General features: G+C 39.2%; 1 protein-coding gene across 3 annotated transcripts in view; it reads right to left on the bottom strand.

Annotated features, from left to right (window-relative positions):
• LOC136884208 (gastrula zinc finger protein XlCGF57.1) overlaps positions 1-9,022 on the bottom strand; it is a 148,362-nt gene extending 139,340 nt beyond the window's left edge. For 2 of the 3 annotated variants that reach the window (XM_067156261.2, XM_067156265.2), the window contains exons 1-2: positions 8,840-9,022; positions 5,610-5,718 (exon numbers count right to left, since the gene is read on the bottom strand). In XM_067156261.2, coding sequence (XP_067012362.2) covers positions 5,610-5,666 — 57 coding nt within the window. In that variant the 5' untranslated portion in view covers positions 5,667-5,718; positions 8,840-9,022. Of the gene's footprint in view, positions 1-5,609; positions 5,942-8,839 lie in introns of those variants that run through there. The other variant, XM_067156262.2, reaches the window with a different exon arrangement.
• Positions 9,023-24,923: the final 15,901 nt, after the last annotated feature.

Below are 24,923 nucleotides of genomic sequence, written 5' to 3'. Positions count from 1 at the left end.
TCTACTTGTCGTTATGTCCAGTTGTTCAGTTTGTGATTGTTTTCGAATTCAATGGTAAATTTTATATGGGAATCTATTGTATTGAGTTTATCTAATATATCAGTTTCATTTGTGGACCTATTGTCGAGGATGATAAAGATGTCATCAACAAATCTACACCAAAAAAATATATGGTCTATTTTGTTAATGAATGTGTCCTCTAAATAGTCTATGTAAATTTCGGTGCTTATACCAGAAGCGGGAGATCCCATTGGTAAACCCTGTTGCTGATAGATAGTATCATGAAATTTAAAGTAGTTGTTACTAATGGCAAAATTAAGTAATTTAATGAACCCTTCTATTTCCAAAGTGCTTAGATTGCTATGACTTTTTAGGTTAGATTTAATGATTTCTATTGTTCGTTTTGTGGGAATGTTCGGGTACATGTTTATTATGTCAAATAATGCGAGTTTGTGATATGGTTCAATCTTTAATCCTTTTGTCCTATTACAAAAATCTATTGAGTTCCGTACTGTTTTATTAGCTAAGAATACGTAGTGCTTTTTGAGAAATCATTGAATAAATTGCGAAAGTTTATAGGTTGGGCTTGTTCTGTAGTTAATAATAGGTCTCATTGGAATATGTTCTTTGTGTATTTTGGGATAAGCTTTAGCAGTGGGTAATTGAGGATTCATTACTATAAGTTTAGAGGATTCTACTTCTGTTAAAAGAAAGTGTGTATTTTTTAATAAGGTTTTGAGGTTCTTTTGTATGTTATTAGTCGGGTATTTACGTTTGATGAGGAAAGTGTTATCTTGAAAACATTCTTTGGTTTACAATATGTATTGGTCTTTGTCGATAATAACTGTGGTATTGCCCTTATCGGCTTTCGTTATTAGTAGATTATTCTGTTTTATCTTATCTTTGAGTTTGTTTATGTGTACTTCATTGGTTTATTTATTATTATGGGAGTTACTGTGAATTTTGTTGATATATTGTGGGAGCTTTTTTTTAATATCATATCTGACTTCGTCTCGTAGCTCATGTGGGATTTTCTGTATGGCGTTTTCTATTTTGGTGATAGTAGTTGTAATGTTCTGGAAAGTTGATGTGTTACCCCAATTGTGCTTGGGTCCCTTGCTCAAGATAACAGTTTCCATTTCGTTAAAAGTCGTATTTGTCAGATTTTTTTACGGGTGGGTGGAATTTGTGTTCAGTGATTTCATTGGGAAAGGTAGGTGAGTTTGTGTTCGGAGTTTCGGTTTTTGGGTTTGGTTTGGATGGTTGTTTAAGTGCTTCTAATTTCTTATTTAGTGTATTCTGTTATTTGGTGGCTAAGTTCCTTATTTTTTCTGTCGTGATCTGCTGAAAATCATCCCAATAGCTATGTGGTAACTCGTTAGATGCCTTTAAATGTATTCGGTATAGTTCGTTGTTGAGATGTTGTTTTTTACGGTATAAAAACTTTATTTCTTCTTTCAGCTAGATTTTGTTTGTTCTTTTTTGCGTATTATGAGTTTGTTTGGTGTGCCTGTGTTTAGTGTTATATTTTCTCAAGAATTTAGGTGTTAGGTCATTTTTAGACATTTCTTCAGAAAAACAATGCTCTTAATCGCATTCGTTAGGTTGATCTTTAAGTTTCAAAATCTATATGCGTTCAGTTTTGCCTGGTTGGCTACGATATCTATAATCTTCATTTCCGCATTGACAAATTGCACAATTAAAAATAGGAGAGGATTTCCACCAATCAATTCTTATTTATTGCATATATTTCATCGATACATTTGGCACCTTTTAAAATTGAAAGTGTTTTATCCCACATATACACAGGAAGACAAAACTTTTTATCCATGCAATTTTACAAACTCCAAGAATAGCAGCTGAAGGGTACAACTGTAAATAAGACTTAAATACGGAAGTTAGTCAATGTATTGACCAACAAGCAAGAACGAATGTTCATATGCATGAAGTGTTTTTATATATTGTATTTATCTTGTACATATGTATATATAAGTTAGTTTAAGTAAAGACATATTTTATACACAAATTTTAAGACCTTCAACATAATATTTTAGACATACAGTTGCAATATTGTACAGAATGACATATACGCCAGTTCACGCTAAGACGTGCCCCATTTGTATGAATGTACACTATCATCATATAGCATTCCTTTAACAACACAATCTTAATCAAAGCTTCATTATATAAATACAGTAAAACCTTGTTAATTCGAAGTCGTTGGGACTCAAAAATCGGACTTCGAATTACGTGATTTCGAATTAACCGCCAATTCGCAATTCAGAAGCACCAACCATTGCCGCGTTACAAAATATTCTAAGGCCCGTTACTGCATGCAGTTAACCTTGATTCACAGTTTATACCTTTCAAATGCCATAAAAAAAGAACTATTTCCAAAATGTATCCAAGAAGGTGCATTTACAGTATTCAAATAATGCACTCGGATATCTCGCTGGTAAACATAACCTCACGCAACGCAAGAAAGAAAAAAGCACGATTCAAAGGCGAGGAGAAATCTATGCTGGCTCCCATGTGCAAGTGCTTTATTAATTGGATTACTATACTGTATGCATTTTAGATGCCTTGTATTTACACAGAAAGTACCCGATGACCTTAAAATCGAACTTTCTTATGACTCTATCCTTGTACGATTTCCCGCCATGGCACTTCAGAAATGTAAACACTTGCCACGTCACAAAGTATTCTAAGACCCATTAATACATGCAATCACCTCGATTCACAGTTTAAACCTTTCAAATGCCATGGAAAAAACTATTTCCGAAATGTATCCAACAAGGTGCATTTACAATGTTCAAATAATGCACTTCGATAAATCACTGACAAACATAACCTCACGCAACGAAAGAAAAAAATAGCACAATTCAAAGATGAGGATAAATGATGCCGGTTCCCCTGTGCAAATGCATTATTTTTTGGATTTCTGTACTGTTTGCATTTTCAGATGCCCGACGCCCTTAAAACATTGTGCTTATCGAACTTTCCTATAACGAGGGGATAAAGTTTCTCGCTTCCATGTGCATTGCAACGCACTACTATGACCCCCATCCTTCACCATTGTACGATTTCCCGGCTGGCAATTTCTCCTTTAAAACCATAAGACCATTTGGGCTCGCATTAAAATAAAGCAATGCAGTTTCACCGGTAATGTCAATATTGTTCGGTGCCTACGAATCTACTATATAAGCCACGTTTTGTTTTTCAACTGTCGGCATCGCCAGTGTTCGCGGATTCTGTTTTTCCGCGTGATATTACGGCGTTCCTTAAAAGGTTGAATACAAAATAATTCCGATTTCATTCAACTTAGCAATCATGAAGCGCACTGTAGACCCTCCAAAGTGAGTGTAAGTGCAGAAAGCTACCCCTCCACGTTCCGGAGCGCGCGTTCTATTATGACGCGAAGAGGATAAATTTCGAGTTGAAATTACTCTGTAAAATATTATTGTTTTAAAATGTAAAGGCAGTTTCGAATTAAAAGTCTGAATTTCGATAATGGGGCCGACATTGTACTTCGAATTACGAATTATCCGTATTTCGAATTAAACAATTGTAAAAGCATGCAAAACTGTACCTCATGTTTCCGGGAACGAGAGCTTCTTCGAATTAGGTGGGATTTTGAATTAACCGATTTCGAATTATTGAGGTTCTACTGTATGTATGTATGGTTCAGCTGAAGATGACCTTGTATATGAGGTCGAAACTGGTCCTGTATTTTAATATATGCAATAAATAAGTATTGATTGGTGGAAATCCTCTCCTATTTTTAATTGTCTCAATGGTGTCACCAGCCAGGCAAGGTAGGAGACCAAAAGCCTGGATTCAAATCCAAACCTCTTTGCAATGAGGGCACATGATGCTGCTGATGGTGATTCATCTGTCGGATGGGGACGATAGGCCTTTGTGTCGGCACTGGGTTCCGCCCTTCTCCTCCCTATTATCTTACATCATGTCATTCATTTCTTCTGATTAACTGATGTCAGGAAGGACACCCTGTCATAAAAACTCGCTATAAAACTTCATCTCAATTCAGACCCGAGCCCGTTGAGAAATGGCACAAGGATTGGATATGCATACTAATGATGCAATCTGTCATAATTTAAATGAATTTAAATGAATTCTTGTATCTGCATGGACTGTCTCATGATACAATGAAAACCAAAGTAATCGCTGCCTTAGGACAAGAACTGATTCATTTAGCACAAATCCCAGATTAGTAGCACAATTGATTTAAGAGAAAGAGGACAAGTTTCACTGTCTCACACATATTCCACATGCTCTCACTTTGTTTAGTGGGATAAACTTCATCTTTGCAGTTCAGTCTGATGGAGGCAGTGTCATGTCTAATTTATTCAAATTAATTACATTCATTACATTCATACTGTGCCATACCATGCAATATCATTTCTCAAAGTGACAGCAAGCCAAGTAATTACAGATTTCAAACCACTGAAGGAATGACAGGAATCCCCAAATAAAGATCAAACATATCGAGACTAAAAGCTACAGTATATATAATTCTGTCTGTATATTTGAACTCTTAAGTAGTTAGTCACAGGCCCATTAAAAAAGGTAAGAGCAATGTGCACTCCCGTGGTAATGGCAGAGACTTGGAGAAATTTGGTTTAAAAAGAAAAACATTCATCGGATCATGTCAACATGCGCATCAAAGGAAAAATTTTAATTTATACAATCAACCAACATTAAGAAATGTTTTGCAGTTAAATGTACACGCACTGGAATGCAGCAGAAATTTAGATCTTTGTGCTCTCATGTGGAATTCTATGTGACTAACAAATAGTGATTTGGACTGATTCATACATCGAAGAAAGGCAGACATTTTCAGCTTCAAAATGTACCATTTACATCTTGAGAACTTTCCAAGCTAGAATAAACTGATGTTGGGCCTTTCATACAAGTCAGCAGCATGTCAAGGATAGGAGGTCTATGTGAGGCATGGAGGTCGGCAACAAGCAGCTGATATGCAGTACAACCCATTAATTTCAAAACAAAAAGTATTATATCATCTCTGATATTCACACTAATTTTTTAAATTAACTTTTTATATTTGTAAAAGTCTGACAAAATAATGTTTGAGATATCAGACCTGAATTGTTAAACAAGAATGCACCCATGTCACATATGTTTAGTCGTCCCTGTCCTCTACACTGGAACTCTTTCCCCATACAATAATTCTGAGAACAATGTGTATTCATAGGAGAATTTTATCATTCAGCAAATGTTGGGCAATATTACAATCAAATGTAGCAGTTCACAATTTTTAGAATTGTCAATTCTAAACCATCCGTTATACATTTAATGTCTGGAATACCACTGGAGCAAACCAGGATAATACTCATCAACTTGAGATCAGAAGTCCAGTGAGCTATTCAGAGTCAAGACAAGGAGCAACTGAACTGTATGCCACACACCCTGAAGATTACGACACAATGTGATGAATGTAATACCAGATGGAGCTACACAACACTGACACTTGCTTTGAGACGAGCTACACTGACAGTAATCAGCCAAATATATTGGACTGCAAAGAGCTCTATTCTAATCAGTATAAATTTGTCTGGAATGATACTTACATGTGAGGTACTTGCAAGCCAGAATCGTTCCTCCTTCATCTCCTGTTCCATGTCCATATCGCACAACAAATTAATTAGTTACAATATGTTGGCTCTCACCCACCTTGGCCTGGAAAATAAATCATTGTTCTTATGTCAAAATTCCACAGACTAAGCAACAAGCGTATCGGCATTTAGAGCTGTCACCCAGGTCGCAGATTCTCCACCAATTACTTGCCAACCTTTTTTATAAATATTTTCAAAGAACTTGGATATTTATCGAACATTTCCCTTGATAATTCATTCCAAACCCTTGTTCCTTGCCCTAAAAATTAACACTTTACCTGATTTGTCCTTTTGAATTCCAACTTTATCTTCATATTATGAGCTGTCCTACTTTTAAAAGCTCTGCTCGAGCTTACTCCTCTACAATATCATCCCATAGGCCTACAGTTTCACATAATTGTCAATATCATGATCATAGTCATAGGACATACAGTTTCACATGACTGTCAATATCATGACGATAGTCATAGGCCTACAGTTTCACATGATTGTCAATATCATGATCATTGTCATAGGACATAGGCCTACAGTTTCACATGACTGTCAATATCATGATCATAGTCATAGGACATACAGTTTCACATGACTGTCAATATCGTGACGATAGTCATAGGCCTACAGTTTCACATGATTGTCAATATCATGATCATAGTCATAGGACATAGGCCTACAGTTTCACATGACTGTCAATATCATGATCATAGTCATAGGACATACAGTTTCACATGACTGTCAATATCATGATCATAGTCATAGGACATAGGCCTACAGTTTCACATGACTGTCAATATCATGATCATAGTCATAGGACATACAGTTTCACATGACTGTCAATATCATGATCATAGTCATAGGACATACAGTTTCACATGATTGTCAATATCATGATCATAGTCATAGGACATAGGCCTACAGTTTCACATGACTGTCAATATCATTATCATAGTCATAGGACACACAGTTTCACATGACTGTCGATATCATGACAATAGTCATAGGCCTACAGCTTCACATGATTGTCAATATCATGATCATAGTCATAGGACATAGGCCTACAGTTTCACATGACTGTCAATATCATGATCATAGTCATAGGACATACAGTTTCACATGACTGTCAATATCATGACAATAGTCATAGGCCTACAGTTTCACATGATTGTCAATATCATGATCATAGTCATAGGACATAGGCCTACAGTTTCACATGACTGTCAATATCATGATCATAGTTATAGGACATAGGCCTACAGTTTCACATGACTGTCAATATCATGATCATAGTTATAGGACACACAGTTTCACATGACTGTCAATATCATGATCATAGTTATAGGACATACAGTTTCACATGACTGTCAATATCATGATCATAGTCATAGGACATACAGTTTCACATGACTGTCAATATCATGATCATAGTTATAGGACATACAGTTTCACATGACTGTCAATATCATGATCATAGTCATAGGACATACAGTTTCACATGACTGTCAATATCATGATGATAGTCATAGGCCTACAGTTTCACATGATTGTCAATATCATGATCATAGTCATAGGCCTACAGTTTCACATGACTGTCAATATCATGATCATAGTTATAGGACATACAGTTTCACATGACTGTCAATATCATGATGATAGCCATAGGCCTACAGTTTCACATGATTGTCAATATCATGATCATAGTCATAGGATATCCAGTTTCACACGACTGTCAATATCATGATGATTGTCATACGCCTACAGTTTCACATGATTGTCAATATCATGATCATAGTCATAGGATATACAATTTTACACAGAACTGGATCCACAGGGACATGACTTTTCATTTCAAAAATAAGGTGTGCACCGATCAAAACTGAATGAAAAGCCACTGGCTAGCTCACACAACAACTGGGTCATTATACTGGTTAGCCACACTCCCCATGAAGGGCTATCCTACAACATCCTACATATAATCTAATCTGTTTGTTATACCCTGGCAGGCATCTAAACAACTTCTGAGGGTCTCCAGATGTCTTCTATAAATCTTTTTCTCTTTAAGATCAATGTTTTCAATTGATTCACCTTCTCATTCACTGTTACTTTATTTGTGACCTGATCTATCCATGTGTCCTTGATCAACTTTGGATAAAACTTATGGTACAATCCTGTTTCCGTCTGTGCCACTTCTGATCCATGTTGCACTTCCATTCAGTGGTGCGCTCCACACGAGGTAAATACAACCTGCAAGCCGTTCAATCTGTTGAGCTCAAGATAAACATACAACATGCTACTACTAGTTCAATCCCCACATCTCTCTGGGTGTTGAGAGAATTACAGTCCGCAAAAGTCAGCTATGTAGTAGTGCATTCAACAGACTGAAATACAGGGACCTTTCTAACAACCCACATTTAATGCCTTAAAACAAAGTTTTTATGAATATTTATCTGAAGTGAAAGAAATGTCTTTTTTAAGAAATGTTTGAAGTATATCTTCAGTACTGCTCTATCAGCTACCATCACGAGAGCATACTGTACCATATCTTATAGCTGTCAGTGCCTTGGTCACTTGTGCACTTTCTTTATTGGTCTGCATACATCTAGACTAGTGATAGGATCACTTGTCTAACAGGTCACAGCAGTTTAGCAGGGAGTATCACGCCAGCACACGGATCTAATCATTTATGTGACTTTCTTGTTCCTCCAGTTGGTAATGAAACTTATTTGCTTTGAATTCTAGGAATAAATTTCATCTGATACTCTGATAGTAGAGTTCATTCAGCTGGTTACTTTGGAACATGGCATTTGTTTTACAATATTTTACAATTAAAGTAAACATACTTGTACATTGATCCTCAGCAAAGGCAACCAATAGCAAGCAGCATAAGGAAACTTCCTAAACTGTATATTTCAACATTCTTAAAACTTAATTCAAGCTTATTCTACTCTCTGACAGCTCGGAAAAAAAAAAAAAAAAAAAAAAAAAAATTGGAATTCTGGAACAGTCTACAAACAGATTATCGATTGACGAAACATATCGGCTGAAGAATACTGTAAGCATTCTTTGTTTATTATGTGTTACCATTAAGAACAAGCTTATAGGGTACTAAAAATATTTACCCTACAGTAGAGTGAAAATACAAATATTTTACTACTTTTTCTACAAAGAAGCGTATTAGGTATAAAACTTACCGTACCGCACTGTAAGTTCGGGGCCGATGACCTTAGATGTTAGGCCCCTTAAACAACAAACATCATCATCATCGGACTGTAAATTTTACGGTATCTACCGAACGGCAAGAGTAAAATGAATGAGACTGAACTTCACCGGCAATATGTTCGAACTTGCCGATACAGCGTACAATAAACACAATCTTATCCAATAACACATTTAACGGAATGTCGGAACATCGCATCATAAAAAAAGAAATTAAACACAATCCCAAACTGCCCAGTTCAAAAGTAAACTTAAAACTTCATACGAAATTCTAACTACGGAGAAATTAAAGGAACTAACAAGAAATGAAGAAAACAGCTCAGGATAAAATGATGGCAAGCATAATTAGGAGAGATAGAAATTTTCGTAAAGAATAGAAGGGTCTGTGTAGGCAGAAACAGGTTCCAACAAATACAGTAGAGACAATACGCGACACTTCCGTAGTAGTAGTAGTAGTAGTAGTAGTAGTAGTAGTAGTAGTAGTAGCAGTAGTAGTAGTAGTAGTAGTAGTAGTAGTTGTTGTTGTTGTTGTTTGAGTCATCAGTCCATAGACCGGTTTGATGCAGCTCTCCATGCCTCCCTATCCTGTGCTAACCTTTTCATTTCTACATAACTATTGCATCCTACACCTGCTCTAATCTCCTTGTCATATTCATACCTTGGTCTACCCCTACTGTTCTTACCACCTACACTTCCTTCAAAAACCAACTGAACAAGTTCTGGGTGTCTTAAGATGTGTCCTATCATTCTATCCCTTCTCCTTGTCAAATTTAGCCAAATCAATCTCCTCTCACCAATTCGATTCAGTATCTCTTCATTCGTAATTTGATCTATCCATCTCACCTTCAGCATTCTTCTGTAAGACCACATTTCAAAAGCTTCTATTCTTTTTCTTTCTGAGCTAGTTATCGTCCATGTTTCACTTCCATACAATGCCACGTTCCACACAAAAGACTTCAAAAACATCTTTCTAATTCCGATATCAATGTTTGAAGTGAGCAAATTTCTTTTCTTAAGAAAGCTCTTCCTTGCTTGGGCTAGCCTGCATTTTATGCCCTCCTTACTTCTGCCATCGTTAGTTTTTTTACTACCCAAGTAACAAAATTCATCTACTTCCTTTAAGACTTATTTTCCTAATTGAATATATCCTGCACCACCTGCCTTCGTTCAACTGCACTCCATTACTTTTGTTTTGGATTATTTCTGTTCATCTTGTACTCCTTACCCACGACATCGTCCATACCATTCAGCAGTTTCTCGAGATCTTCTGCAATCTCATATAAAATGACAATAACATCGGCAAATTTCAAGGATTTGATTTCCTCTCCTTGAATTGTGATTCCAAATTCCTCTTTGATTTCCTTTACTGCCTGTTCTATGTAAACATTGAAAAGGAGGCGGGACAAACTGTAGCCTTGCCTCACTCCTTTCTGGATTGCTGCTTGTTTTTCAAAGCCCTCGACTCTTATACCTGCAGACTGATTTTTATACAGATTGTAGATAATTCTTCGTTCTCGGTATCTGATCCCAGTCACCTTCAGAATCTTAAAGAGCTTGGTCCAATCAACATTATCGAATGCCTTTTCTAGATCTACGAATGCCATGTACGTGGGCTTGTCTTCTTGATTTGATCCTCTAAGATCAGGCGTAAAGTCAGGATTGCTTCACGTGTTCCTACATTTCTTCTGAAGCCAAATTGATCTTCTCCCAACTCAGCTTCAACATGTTTTTCCATTCTTCTGTAAATAATACGTGTTAAAGTTTTGCAGACACGAGATACTCAACTAATGGTGCGGTAGTTTTCACACCTGTCAGCACCGGCTTTCTTGGGAATAGGAAAAACAACATTCTGCCAAACATCGGATGGGACTTCTCCTGTCTCGTACATCTTACACACTAAATGTAATAACCTTGCCATGCTGGTTTCTCCTAAGGCAGTCAGTAATTCAGAGGGAATGTCATCAATTCCAGCTTATTATTAATTATTATTATTATTATTATTATTATTATTATTATTATTATTATTATTATTATTATTATTATTATTATTATTATTTCGTATGGCAAAACAAGGATACATTATTCAGGTCACTCACAGCTCTGTCAAACTCTGACCTCAAAATTGGGTCTCCCATTTCATCAGCATCAACAGCCTCTTCTTGTTCCAGAACCAAATTATCTACATCTTTACCTTGATACAACTGTTGGATATGTTCCTGCTATCTTTCTGCTTTGTCTTCTTTCTCTAGAAGTGGCTTTCCATCTGAGCTCTTAATATTCATACACCTAGATTTCCTTTCTCCAAAGATTTCCTTGATTTTCTTGTATGCAGCATCTACCTTTCCTAGGACCATACAGCCTTCGACATCCTTGCACTTCTCCTTCAGCCATTCTTCCTTAGCTACCTAGCATTTTCTATCCACTTGATTCTTTAATTGCCTGTATTCTTTTCTGCCTTCATCATTTCTAGCATTCTTGTATTTTTGACATTCATCAATCAGGTCTAGTATCTCCTGAGTTACCCACTGATTCTTAGTTGATCTTTTCTTCCTTCCTAACATTTCTTCATGACTATCCACTCTTCCCCTATTGTGTTTCATTCAGCCTTTCCATTTAGCCCCTGTGCAACATGTTCCTTGAAACAATCCCTCGCACTCTTTTCTTTCAATTTGTGTAGATCCCATCTTTTTGCATTCTTTCCTTTCTTCAATTTCTTCAACTTCAGATGGCATTCCACGACCAACAAGTTGTGGTCAGAGTCCACGTCTGCTTCTGGGAAAGTTTTGCAATCCAACACCTGGTTTCTGAATCTCTGCCTAATCATAATGAAGTCTATTTGATACCTTCCAGTGTCTCCAGGTCTCGTTGACATATATAGCCGTCATTTGTGGTGTTTGAACCAAATATCAGCAAGGACTAAATTATGATCGGTGAAGAATTCAATGTATTACCTTCTCTTCCTTGGCCTACCACTGCATTCCAGTCTCCCATCAGAATTAGATTCTTGTCACCTTCTACATATTGTATTACATCTTCTATCTCTTCATATATTCTTTCGATTTCCTCATCATCGGCTGAAGTAGTGAGCATATAGACCTGCACTATTGTGGTGGGCATTGGTTTGGTGTCTATCTTGTCGTCGATAATTCTTTCACTATGCTGGTCTTAGTAGCTTACCCGCTGCCCTATTTTCTTATTCATTATTAAACCAACACCTGCATTACCCCTGAGGATGTTCTTGTAGAACAAAACATATCATTCTTTGTATGTTAGTGTGTGTTTTACAGATATGTTTATATTGTTTTAATTTACATTGTATTTGCTGTGTGTTTGACAGACTGAAAAGCCTTTGTTACAATTAACTAAGTCAACACTGAAAAACATGGCTTCATTTTTAACAAACTAACAGATAATTCGGTAGTCGCCTGACCAAAAATCCTGTTCTTCCTGCCAACATACTTCACTTATACCAACTACATCTAACTTTAGTCTATCCATCTCTCTTTTCAGATTCTCTAACCTACCACAACGATTCAAACTTCTAACATTCCACACTCCGGCTTGTAGAACGTCAGTATCCATCTTCCTGATGATCGCCCCCTCTCGTGTAGTCCCCACCCGGAGATCCGAATGGTGGACTAGTTTACGTCCGGAATATTTTACCCGGGAGGAAGCCATCATCAGTACATTCATACATACAGGGAGAGCTCATATGTCCTCGGGAGTTAGTTACGGCTGAAGTTTCCTGTTGCTTTCTGCCGCGTAGCAATATCAACACAGCTAAGCCATGTTGAGTGTCACTGCAAGGCCATATCAGCCAATCATCTAGACTGCCGCCCTTGCAATTTCCGAAAGGCTGCTACCCCTTTCGATGAACCATTCCATAGCCTGGTCTCTCAACAGATACCCATCCTGTATGGTTGCACCTGTGGCTTGGCTATCTGCTTCAATGGGACACGCAAGCCTCCCCACCAGGGCAAGGTCACATGGTTCGCTTCCAGATTTAGCCTTGTTAAATTGAGAGACAATTCACAAGTGGCGCTCCTAGTGGCATGACCTGAAAATTGGTGCTAAATTCAAATATCAATGTAAATGTAGCCTATATACGGAGATGAATAAATAAATTATGTCTAGAAAGAAAGTGTTGCAAAAATATTAACTTCAAAGTTGCTAAAGCAATTCTGGATAAATGAGTGAAGAATTATTGTACAGGTTATTATTCAAAGACTGAAATTAGACATATAATCAAGATGTGAAATGGACTGCTGTGAAAGAACTTGATCTTTCATTTAAGCATTACTTTTTTAGCTTTAGCATGCTTGCCTGAACTTTCACAGCTAGATTTGTCTTTTTTTCTCATTTAAAAGTATTATACATCATATTAGGACATTTGTCAATAAAAATATCGTTACATTCCTTACATACATGATTCAATGAATTTACATTTAAGAGCTGGATAATTTTCCTTTTAACTTGAAGCGTACTAGGAGAAAGAAACCCTATAAATTTAGCCACAAAACATTCTAAATTTCCTTATAAGCAATACTTGCCATTAATAATAAATAATAATAATAATAATCGTATGGCCTCAGCTACCGTGTGCAGACATTTCAATTTGACGCCATCTGGCTGTCTGCTCGTCAATTTCGACGTTCCGTTTTACTCTAGGCCCCCACTAGATGGCAGACCAAGTAAACCGAAACTCTCTTGCCATTACATTAGGGTAAAGGAAATTTGAATCATCATCACATTTCTTAAATCACCCATATTTTCTTCAGTGCTTGACAATGCATTAGGGCATTCCAAATGGGGTAACTTGGAATACAACCAGCCACATGCATATGCATGTGCATTTTCATGAATTAAATCAAAACCCACAGATCACACCTATAAAAACACATTGGTACTGAAGGGTAACTGCTGCACTAACACAATAAAATAAGCTTATTATATTTTAAGCCAGTTAAAATATGGGTCGCGCAGGTCAGAAGTTTAGGAAGTAGGCCTTCTATAAAAATATCCTTGTAACTGGAAGAATATATATGCAAACACAGTATTTACTTACATTTTCTTGTCACAAGGGAAACGGAAGAAAGACCGCGAATCCTTCTGCACTTCATAGTTATTGCAGCCAAATGCAGCACGTATCTTTCCACTCATTTTGACAGGAGACATAAAGGAATAACTCATGCTACTATTTACTTATGTCAACTTAATGCAAACGCATAAATAACCCCAAAACTTCACAAACAAATATACATGCTGTTATGACAGAATCAGTTACTCTTAGGTCACTCCACTAGACAGAGTTCTAATCGCTGTCCCTTGATATCTCGCAGAGTGGATATTCTAAGTTCCCATGGAGGGAATTAGATTTTTTCCACCAATAGAGCATATCAAAAATCTGATGTATGGATTTTCAAGCATTTGCTCTATTAACCAGCGTTTTGTCTTAGGTCTGACACTAGACTCTTCAGAGTGGGATGTGTCAGACCCTACCCACTGACGCTGGGGTGTATGCAGGTGAACTAACTAACTAACAATGCTTTCATTCCCCACCCTGAAAGGGTGGGGCAGGCCACCTAGAGGGTAACACCCTCTCTCTGGCCAAGAGATGCGGGCGGGTTGGGGAGTTGTGACGGAAGGAGGTGGGTAAAGGATGTGAATATGTAGGAGATGGAAGGAGAATTGTGCCTATGCCTGAGTATGAATGAATAAGTTAAGGATATAAGGTTAAGGATGTGTGGGTTATCTAGAGCTTTATTGACAGATTTACAAATGGTATATATAATGATGTGATTACAAATACATGTATTATCAAGTTACAGGATATGTGTGAGGGAAAAAGTGAAATGCAAGGAGGGAAGTGGAGTTTAGAAGGAAGTGCCGGGAAAGATGTGCAAAGTAAGGAGATGGAGGGAAGTGGTTAGATGGGTAAGAGAAGCAGTGAGAAGACGGAGGAGGTCAAATGTTGGAAGGGGAGGAGGGGGTGGACATACTGGTGGAGGTGGCAAAATGGGAGGAGGGTTTGGCCGGGGCGACGAGATGGACAAGCTGAGGGCTGGTGACCAGATGAAGGCGGAGAAAGAGAGTGCTCTATGCCATAAAAATGGTCGTGGACACGGGCACGGTGGCGATGAGCTGTTGGACTGCTTCGGATGTAGTCAGCTGGAGGCGAACCATAAAAGTTGGGCCGGAGATGTTCCGGATCCGAATGGCTCGTCGGACGGGAACGCCGGCTGCACGTAGTTCTTGGAGGACGTCCCTGTCGGAGAAGTCTGGAGGGATTCCACGGATCACACAGCTGTACATGGCAGAAGTGGATGGTGAAGGCGGCTGGGTCGATGATGACTGCTGTGCGGTGTTAGCCGGCGGAGATGGCGGTGGCGAAACTGTGTCAGACGAGGCCGGCGGCTTAACAGGTACTTGCTGAAAGGCAGGGGGCGGAGAAATAGGGAGAGAGGACGACATAACAAGGGAGGGATGACAAGTGGTAACAGTGGTGATGGGAAGTGAGAAGAACGGACGGTGTTGTGGTGGTTGTAGGGATGGTGAGAGTTGAGGGCAGAGGCATCGTCTGAAATGGAGGCCCATGGACAGTTGGGACAAGGGTTGGGTTCGCAGAAAGCTGGTCTTCAATGTATGGAGGAGTTGGCACCACTGCATAGGTCTGACAGTGAATCGGTGCGCCTGAAGTGTAGAGACGTTGAATGGCAGCCTCGTCGCTGAGATGAACCAGAATCTGTGAAGAAGGTGCAGAGGTGAGGCCATCAACCAGTCGATAGACGTTGTGGACCGGAAAGCCAGCGGCACAAAGGTCGTCGAAGATGTCATCTTTGGGGATGGCAGGATCCACGCAAGGAATTATGCAAAAGGCCATGGTCGTGGGGAAGTCGACAGTCAATGAGGCGTCAACTGTTTTGCTAATTCAGGTCGGCTGAGTAGCAGAAATAAGGGAACAAAATAATGCTGAAGAGAAAAACGATGCCCACTAGTCGAGAGATGTGGTCGAACGTGGGATTGTGTATTGTGTTCCGTGATGCAGGTGAACTTGTCAGAAGCCTATTTAAGAGGCACAGTCTGATAACTGCATATGGGAGATAAATCTCCACAATGGAATTATTGCCCGCCTAGCAATTCCGAATGTAAATTCTAAGTTCCCATGGAGGGAATTAGATTTTTTCCACCAATAGAGCATATCAAAATCTGCAGTTATCAGACTGTGCCTCTGTGCTGCAGGACAATTCTGTTGTTTCATTATAGTTGTGCAATGTAAGCAATGCTGCAGGACTCACAATTTTCTGTTTCAATTGTATCCTGCGCTGGGACATTCTTCATATTATTTTACGTATGTGCAAAACATACCCGCTAGTTCTTGTTAATCTCACTCTCCGTTTCTTATTCGCAAGGCCTAAGAGCTGCTAGTTCGGCTGATGGCCCGCCCACCGCCCTCGCGGCGAGAATGAAATAACTTACGTTTGTTTGTTTGTTCACCTGCATACACCCCAGCGACAGTGGGTAGGGTCTGACACATCCCACTCTGAAGAGTCTAATGACAGACCTAAGATGAAACCCTGGTTAATAGAGCAAACGGCTGAAAAGCCATACATCTAATTTTTTTATCAGATTTTTTATATGCTCTAATTCCCTCCATGGGAACTTAGAATTTCCATTTGGAATTGTAGGTGGGCATGAATTCCATTGTGGAGTTTTATCTCCCGTATGCAATCATCAGACTGTGCCTCTTAAATTGGCTTCTGATAAGTTCCCCTGCATACACCCCAGCATCAGTGGATAGGATCTGACACATCCCACTCTGAAGAGTCTAGTGTCAGACCTAAGACGAAACGCTGGTTAATAGAGCAAACGCCTGAACAGCCATAGATCTAATTTTTTATCAGATCTTGCAGAGTGTCACGCATCTCTTCCAGTAATCATTAATGAGCAAGAGAAGTGTATATATGAGGATTTACAGAAGGCAGAAGTATTGTTACTTAGAATAGAATAGTTTTACATCATCTGGCATATTAAGGCCAACAGGCACTCTCTTCCATCTAACCAGAAAATACAACACTGTATTTACATTACAGAATTAAAAGAAATAGACAAAGCTCATAAACAATGCAGTAACTTATTATAGAGTATGTATGTTGGGCATTCAGCCCAAAGGCTGGTTTGATCCTCTGCAGCTACGCCAATGCTGTCATAAATAGCGTAGGCGTCACTGAAGAGGCGTACTAGGAAAATGAGGAGTGAGGTAGTTTCTCATTGCTTTCCTCATATTATAGTGTTAACAGATTGAAATAGCAATAAATGCTTGATAAATTTCCAAATTCTTTAAAACGATTTTAAAAATTCTAGGCAAACAACCAATAAGAAAACTAAATCATCATCATGATCAATGTCCCACTCCAGTCGCCCGGCTATGGTTAACAAGCCACCTCCACTCCTTTCTGTCCTTCCACTTTTCCTGCTCCATTACTTCCGTGACATCCAATCCACCTTCTCTAATGTCCTTCCAAATCTGATCCATCCACCTTCTCCTCGGTCTTCCAACTGGTCTCTTTCCCTTAACTTTTCTTTCCATTTCCCTTCTTGCTACCCATTTCTTTCCCATTCTTTTTACACGTCCAAACCATCTCAGTCTTGCTTTCTCTATCTTCTGTACTAATGGTTCTATATTTAGCTCTTCTCTGATTTTATTTAATATTTTGAATTCTATCTCTTCTCGTCTTTTTAGCCGATGTTCTTAAAAATTTCATTTGTACTGTTTGGATCTTACTATCTCGTCTCTTATTAGTTACCAGCGTTTCTAGTCCATATGTTACAATTGGTATGAAACACTGTTTAATGTTAATTTCGTTCTCTTGGTTACACTGTCATCCCATAAAAGCTCTCTGACTTGGTATTGATATGTAAATTGGCCAGGAGATCGCTAAGATTGTTTGGCCGCCAAAAGGCTGTTGCTCGCTTAGCACCACCCAGGGGACACGTGTAGGGTATCTTCGGGTTAAACCTACGGACGTGAGCAACACTTCAGAAGAATTGGACCTGGTATCCATATGTTACAGATCAATGTGGAAGGCATAAGCAGAGCAAAGGGAGAATACTTATCTAAAATTGCTCTAGAAAACAACATTGACATAATTGCCATTCAAGAAACGCACACAGAAGATATAGGCCAACTAAACTCAAGAGGAAATATTCCAGGATATGATCTCATAGGGGCAACATATCACAAGATGTATGGTATAGCTACATATGTTCACAATACTATAGAGAATGCCTATCTGATTTCTACTAACACCAATGATGACATCCACACCGTTGTCATAGATGTAAGTGGGACAAAAATCATAAATGTTTACAAACCACCTGCCGTTCAGTGGCCTCCTTATGTAGTCTCAATTTACCCACATCCATCTGTTTATCTTGGTGATTTCAATAATCATCACACCGAATGGAAATATAGTGTTAATGATGACAATGGCGAAGCTCTGGTCACCTGGGCCGACGCACATCACTTGCACCTTATTTTTGATGCGAAAGACTTGTCTACTTTTAGATCAGCTTCATGGAAACGGGACTACAACCCTGATTTATGCTTTGTATCAACAGATGATAACTGTCTGCCCCTACCAACATCACGCAAAGTCCTACGTGCCTTCCCTCACAGTCAACACAGACCAGTCATTATTGAAACAAGTGTGAAAGTGCCCATTATCACTTCCACTCCACGACCGCGATGGAATTTCCAAAAGGCAAACTGGCCTGAATTTTCTGAGAACCTTGACAAATGTCTGGGTTGGATTCCACCTGTTAGTGAAAATTATGAGAGATTTGTGGGCGCAGTGACCAGTATAGCAAAAAAGTTTATTCCTAGAGGTTTTAGGAAGGAGTATATTCCTGGATGGAGTGAAGTCAGCGAAAAATTATATGAAGAGTTCATCACAACTGGTAACCATGAAATATCAAATGAACTACTGCACAACCTTGATGCCTCAAGAAGACAGAAATGGATTGAAACCGTCATGAATATCAACTTCAAACACTCAAGCAGGAAAGCATGGTCCCTTCTTCGAAAACTGGGAGGTGGAAACAAAATATCATGTGATAACAGCACCATCAGTCCAGATACTATAGCCTCACACATGGTGTCAACATCAAAAGCACCCAAGCAAAGAGATTACACCATCAAGATTAAACGAGAGCTCAAAGTCTTAAAAGCAAAGTGTCAGGAGGATAATGAAGTATCTTGTCCATTCACATCAGAGGACATCTTAAAGGCACTAAAAGATGTTAAAAAGGGTAAAGCTCCAGGCTTTGATGGTATCCACCCAGAATTCCTGCTTCATTGTGGAAAATATGCAAAAGTATGGCTTGCACGCTTTTTCTCTGATATCCTGCAAACAGGGAACATACCTCCTGCACTTAAAAGAACAAAGGTTATCGCCATATTGAAACCAGGCAAACCAAATGAATTACCTCAAAGTTACAGACCTATTGCACTACTCAGCACAGTGTATAAGCTACTGGAAAGACTTCTGTACAACAGGATAAGCTCTATAATTCTTGAACAAGTACCTATGGAACAAGCTGGATTTCGACCAAATCGCAGCTGTGTCGATCAAGTACTATCACTGACCACCCGCATTGAAGCCGGATTCCAGAAAAGACTTAAGACATCAGTTGCATTCATTGACCTGACATCTGCTTACGACACTGTCTGGAGGCATGGCATGATCTATAAACTCCTACGCACAATACCTTGTAGAAAAATAGCCAGACTTGTGGATAACACGTTAACGAATCGCAGATTCCGAGTAATTTTGGGAAACACCATCAGTAATAAGAAGAAACTTGACAATGGGCTGCCTCAAGGCTCTGTCTTGGCCCCACTTCTCTTCAGCCTCTATATCTCTGACATGCCTGCAACCATATCAAGAAAGTTTGGTTATGCAGATGACTGGGCAATTGCTATTCAGGATAGACAGATCGAAAACACAGAGCATACCCTAACTACTGATTTATGCACTCTTGAAGAATACTTCCGAAAATGGAGGCTGAAGCCAAATCCAAACAAAACTACAGTGACATGTTTCCACTTATGCAATAAGCTAGCTAATCGTGAACTAGAAGTGTACCTGGGTAAAAATCGCTTGACCCACACCAATGAAGCAAACTATCTGGGAATCACATTAGATAGAACCCTCTCCTTCAAGAAACACCTGAAGAAAACTGCTGAAAAACTGAAGTCTAGAAACAACATACTTCAGAAACTGTGTGGCACTACATGGGGTTCGTCAGCTGACACTTTACGCACCACCGCCCTCAGTCTGGTCTACTCATCAGCTGAGTACTGTTCTCCAGTGTGGCTCAATAGCAGCTATACCAAACTTGTCGATGCCCAATTGAATCAGGCAATGAGAATTGTATCTGGCACAGTAAAATCAACACCTACATTCTGGTTACCAGCACTGAGTCACATTCCACCAGCAGAACTTAAACGAAAACACACCTTACTCCGGGAGTATAAGAAGATAAATGCAAACGACCAGCTACCAATACACCAGGACATCATTGCTGCTGAAGCCAGGCGTTTACGTTCGCGGAATCCCTCCATCCGGACAGCGAGACACCTGGTGAACAATAATTTCAACCTCTTACAAACCTGGAAGGATGAATTAATAAAAAGCATTCCATGTCAGCTGCAAGACATCACAACACCACCAAGTGGCTTTCACCTACCCCGGAAAACATGGTCAACACTGAACAGGATAAGAACAAACCATGGCAGATGTGCAGATCTTCTCTACAAGTGGGGACATACACCTTCGCCAGAATGCAGTTGTGGTGCTCCCAGACAGACAGACCATACGGCACATAGTGAATGACTGCCCGACGTATTCCTATAGTGGCAACTTCAGTGATTTTGTGGAAGCAGGTCCAGCTGTAATAGACTTTATTAACAACTTGAAAGTCAAACTGTAAATAATGTAAAATTTTTTTTTTTTTCTGACTAATATTGATATGTACAGCCAAACGCTAAATAAATAAATCTCTGACTTGATGATAAAATGCTGTACCTTTACTTAATCTGTTATTAATTTCAGAGTTGATTTCATTACTTCCATTAATAATGCTACCCAGATATGTAAACTGTTCTACATTCTCTAACCGTTCTCTGTTTATGTTCACTTGGCTTCTCTTTTTCTCTTTTCCGCAGTGCATGACTACAGTATTCTTTTTACTAATTACCATTCCAAACTCCTTCAGATTTTCATTTCAAATGTCCAGTCTCCTTTGTACTTCCTTTTCTCCCTTTTCCCAAATCACCACATCATCTGCAAACACCAAAACATTCATTTCATCACTACTGATACTCTGTTTTACATGTTTTATGATTTCATCCATCAATATAATAAACAATAATGGCGACAGTGCACTTCCTTGCTTGACACCTTTTTTGTATAAAATGTTTCAGAGTCACCACTCCCCATTTGTACACTGCTTTTACTCTCATGATACAACATTTTTATCTTGTTAATTAATGACTTTGTTACATTCCTTTTGAGTAGACATTCCCATTCATGTTTTCTCTTAACTGTGTCATAAGCTTCTTCCAAATCCAAAAATACAAATATGTTTTGTTGTTCCTTTCCAAATGTTTTCCCATTATCGTTCACACTGTAAATATCAAGCCTATTGTTGATCTATTCGGTCTACATCCATATTGTTCTTCCTCTAACTGTGTTTCTATTATTTCCCTCAGTCTTTTGTCTATGACTTTCGCCATATTTTTAGCCCATTTGATAATAGGGTTAGGGTGGGTGTCCCAAATATCGCCTACCATAATTGTATCTCTGTACGTCAACCTGCTGGGTTGTGAAATCAAGCTGGAAACTAAGTGAATATCACTGGAACAATCTTCCTTTGGTTCCCAGAGATCAAATCGCTTCATAACTTACGCCAGTTTAAATTAGCAAAATTTCAAAATATGTCCCAAGACAATTTCGCACGAGTGTGTTCCTAATATCGCCTACCCCTGTTCCCATTACCGCCCACCAGGCAAAATTAGGAGCACCTGTTAAAAACGAGTTGCTAAGTTAGTAGAGCACAAATAACTTACCTTTGTTAACTAATTTCAAACTTTTGGTATGAAAAGAGGACTTAAATTAAAAATGAGGACAGACAGAAATGCTTCATAGTTTATTAGATAACTGAGTACATTTAGTAGGCTTGCACTTACAACATAATCTAGTCCAATTAAAATTCAGTTAGGCCTATTCAGACAGTACGAACATGTGTATTTTTTCCGCTCGCCAATCGCTGCATCACAAAGTTTGTGATTCCAGTTGAAGCACGAGGAGCACATAACCCACTGCTGTCCACTGAAATCATCTGAAAACTTCTCGTTACAAAATGGGCAAGTGGCATCCGTAGAATCAGGTCGTCATGGTCCACATCAAGATCATCATTGGTGTCCACTAGGGGAAGTTCATTTAAATCCTCACTGTCGGAAGAGCTTGAGACTTTACGCTTCCTTCCTATAACTTTCTTCTTCTTGTTGGTGGAAGGATTCCTATTTTGTGCTGCTGCTCTAGTTGAGGCCTGATTTGAATGTTTCTGGCCTTTAGCGGTATAGAAGTCTTCTAGCTTTTTATTATAAGGAGAGCTGATCAACGCCATGCTCTCTCCACCCTTTCGTTTGCGAGACGGTGGTTGCACTTCTGGTACAGCTCTTATGTCCTTGGGTGAGATTAGGCCTGCAACATAGAACAGGGTGGAGCCGGATGAGGGTTCATCTTGACCAGCTATCTGAAGTTGACCGTCAACAGTCCTAGGTGAAGGAGTTGTTTGATCAATTCCTGCCGCGTCCACAAATAGTTGAGTGGCGCACATAACATCAGGAATAGGTTTCTGGGCTGCTATCGTTCACTGCTCCAAGGAAATCTTCTTCGGTAAATACAGAGTCATTAAAAGAATAGATACCAGCAACACGAAAACCACTCATAGCATTACTCATGGTTGCTGCCCTGAATGTATGCTTTGCCTATGAGTTCGGCAACTTCACGTTGTGTCACACCTCTGCCCTCATTGCTGGAAATCCATTTCTCAATTTCTTGATTGTAGAAAGTCTTGATTGGCTTCATGAAAGCAACATCTAATGGCTGCATCCTATGCTTGCTGTGAGGTGGCAGACAGACCATTTTCTCGAGAAAAGTTTATCACTTCCAGGTTCCTTGTGTGGGAGTAGTGGCCATCCACGATTAGTACAACCAGATCTTCTGCTGAAGGTTTGACAAAAGAAGCAAAATGTTTCATCCATTTACAGAACAAATCACAATGAATACAGCCTGATGGGTGATATCCTGAAATAGCTCCAGGAGGAGCTCCGTTCATCAGCTTCAAGTCCTGCTTCTTCTGGGAAAAACTGTACTGGCCGACAGCAGACATACAGGTGACAATGGTGTTCAGCTTTCCCCGTTCTGCCGAGGACATTTTGTAGGCTGCCTGTATCCCTTTCGTGCAAATCTCTTGTACATTTTTGCTTTGAACAGTTGTGATACCAGTTTCGTCTGCATTAAAAGTTCTGGCAGGGTTGAACTTGATTTTGGCAAGTTCTGTTCTAAGGATATTGAAAAAATCACATTTTTTCAGTGAACCCTAATATTCTGGCTCTTGACAATGACTGTGGAGTTCTTATTGTCAGCTGGGAAGCCCTTTACAAAAACAAGTTCAGCCACATTCGACCTGCGATGTTAGTTCTTTCAGAGAAGGGATGAGGAAGATTGTTCCTTAAGCCAAGTTGGAAGGCCATCTGCTTCACGTCATTTTGAGTCAAACCAAAAAAAAAAGTATTTCCATTTCCATGCAGTACTCAACCAGTTCCTTTTCTAAATCGGGCGTCTGCACAGGTTTCCTTCCAAGTTTCCTTCTTACCACAGCAAATTCTTCTTCGTTTTTCCCTTTTGCATTTTTTTAATGTAGTCTCGAATCGTTGTTCTTGGTACTCCAAATGCTTTTCATGCTCTCAGCATTCCCATTTCTTTGTTCTGAACAGCCCTACATGCAGCCTCAATACTCGACGTGCTCCACGTCTGCCTTTTCTTCTCTTTTCTTGGCATCGTATGAACGAGCCCTACAACAGCAACAACAACAACAAAACAAAGAATTGGGTTAAAGTCTAGAGTAGACTGATTAAGTGAAGTTGATAAGTGAATGAAAGTCAGTGCTCCAAATATCGTCTAGGGGCAATATTAGGATCGGGTTGGTACGCGATATTAGAAACACAGCTCGGTCTACACAAACATACACAAGACGGAGGTTAAAAACAGTTTTTAAAAGTAATATTACCATCTTTTAAATCAAAGAATTATGTGGAAGACCCTCAAGGAATACAGAATTCCATCAAAGATTATCAACATCATGAAAGAGATGTACGAGGGGTATGAGTGTGAGGTTCTTCATGAAGGGAAACTAACAGAAAAGATAAACGTCAAGTCTGAAGTGAGACAGGGATGTGTTCTTTCTCCCACTCTGTTCCTGCTGGTCCTAGTGTGATGAAGAAGGTAATAGGGGGACGAAAGAGGGGTGTTCAATGGGGGATGAGAGACAGGCTTGAAGATCTTGACTTCACAGACGACATTTACCTTATGGCGCAGCGGTACCAGGACATAGAAGATAAACTGAGTAGGTTGCAGAAGGAAGCGGAATGTGCAGGTCTCATGATCAACACAAACAAGACTAAAGAGATGAGGATTAATTCGGATGTCATGACCAGCTTGACAGTAAATGGAAAGAAAATTGAGCGAGTTTTGAGTCCTTCCTCTACCTTGGAAGTATAGTTACAACGGATGGGGGAGCAGAGGAAGATGTTCGAAGCCGTATCCGGAAGGCAAATGGTGCATTTTTTCCAGCTCTATCCTGTGTGGAAGAATAGAAACATCTCCAGGAACACTAAGCTTCGCCTCTTCAACAGCAATGTAAAGTCGATTCTTTTGTACGGCTGTGAAACGTGGAAAGTTACAAAATGGATCAATAACCAGCTACAGGTGT

This window comes from Anabrus simplex, chromosome 12, assembly GCF_040414725.1.
Source record: "Anabrus simplex isolate iqAnaSimp1 chromosome 12, ASM4041472v1, whole genome shotgun sequence".
In the NCBI taxonomy this organism is placed as follows: Eukaryota; Metazoa; Arthropoda; class Insecta; order Orthoptera; family Tettigoniidae; genus Anabrus; species Anabrus simplex.
Note: the sequence above shows the minus strand (reverse complement) of the source record. Positions and strands in the feature narration are given on the sequence as shown.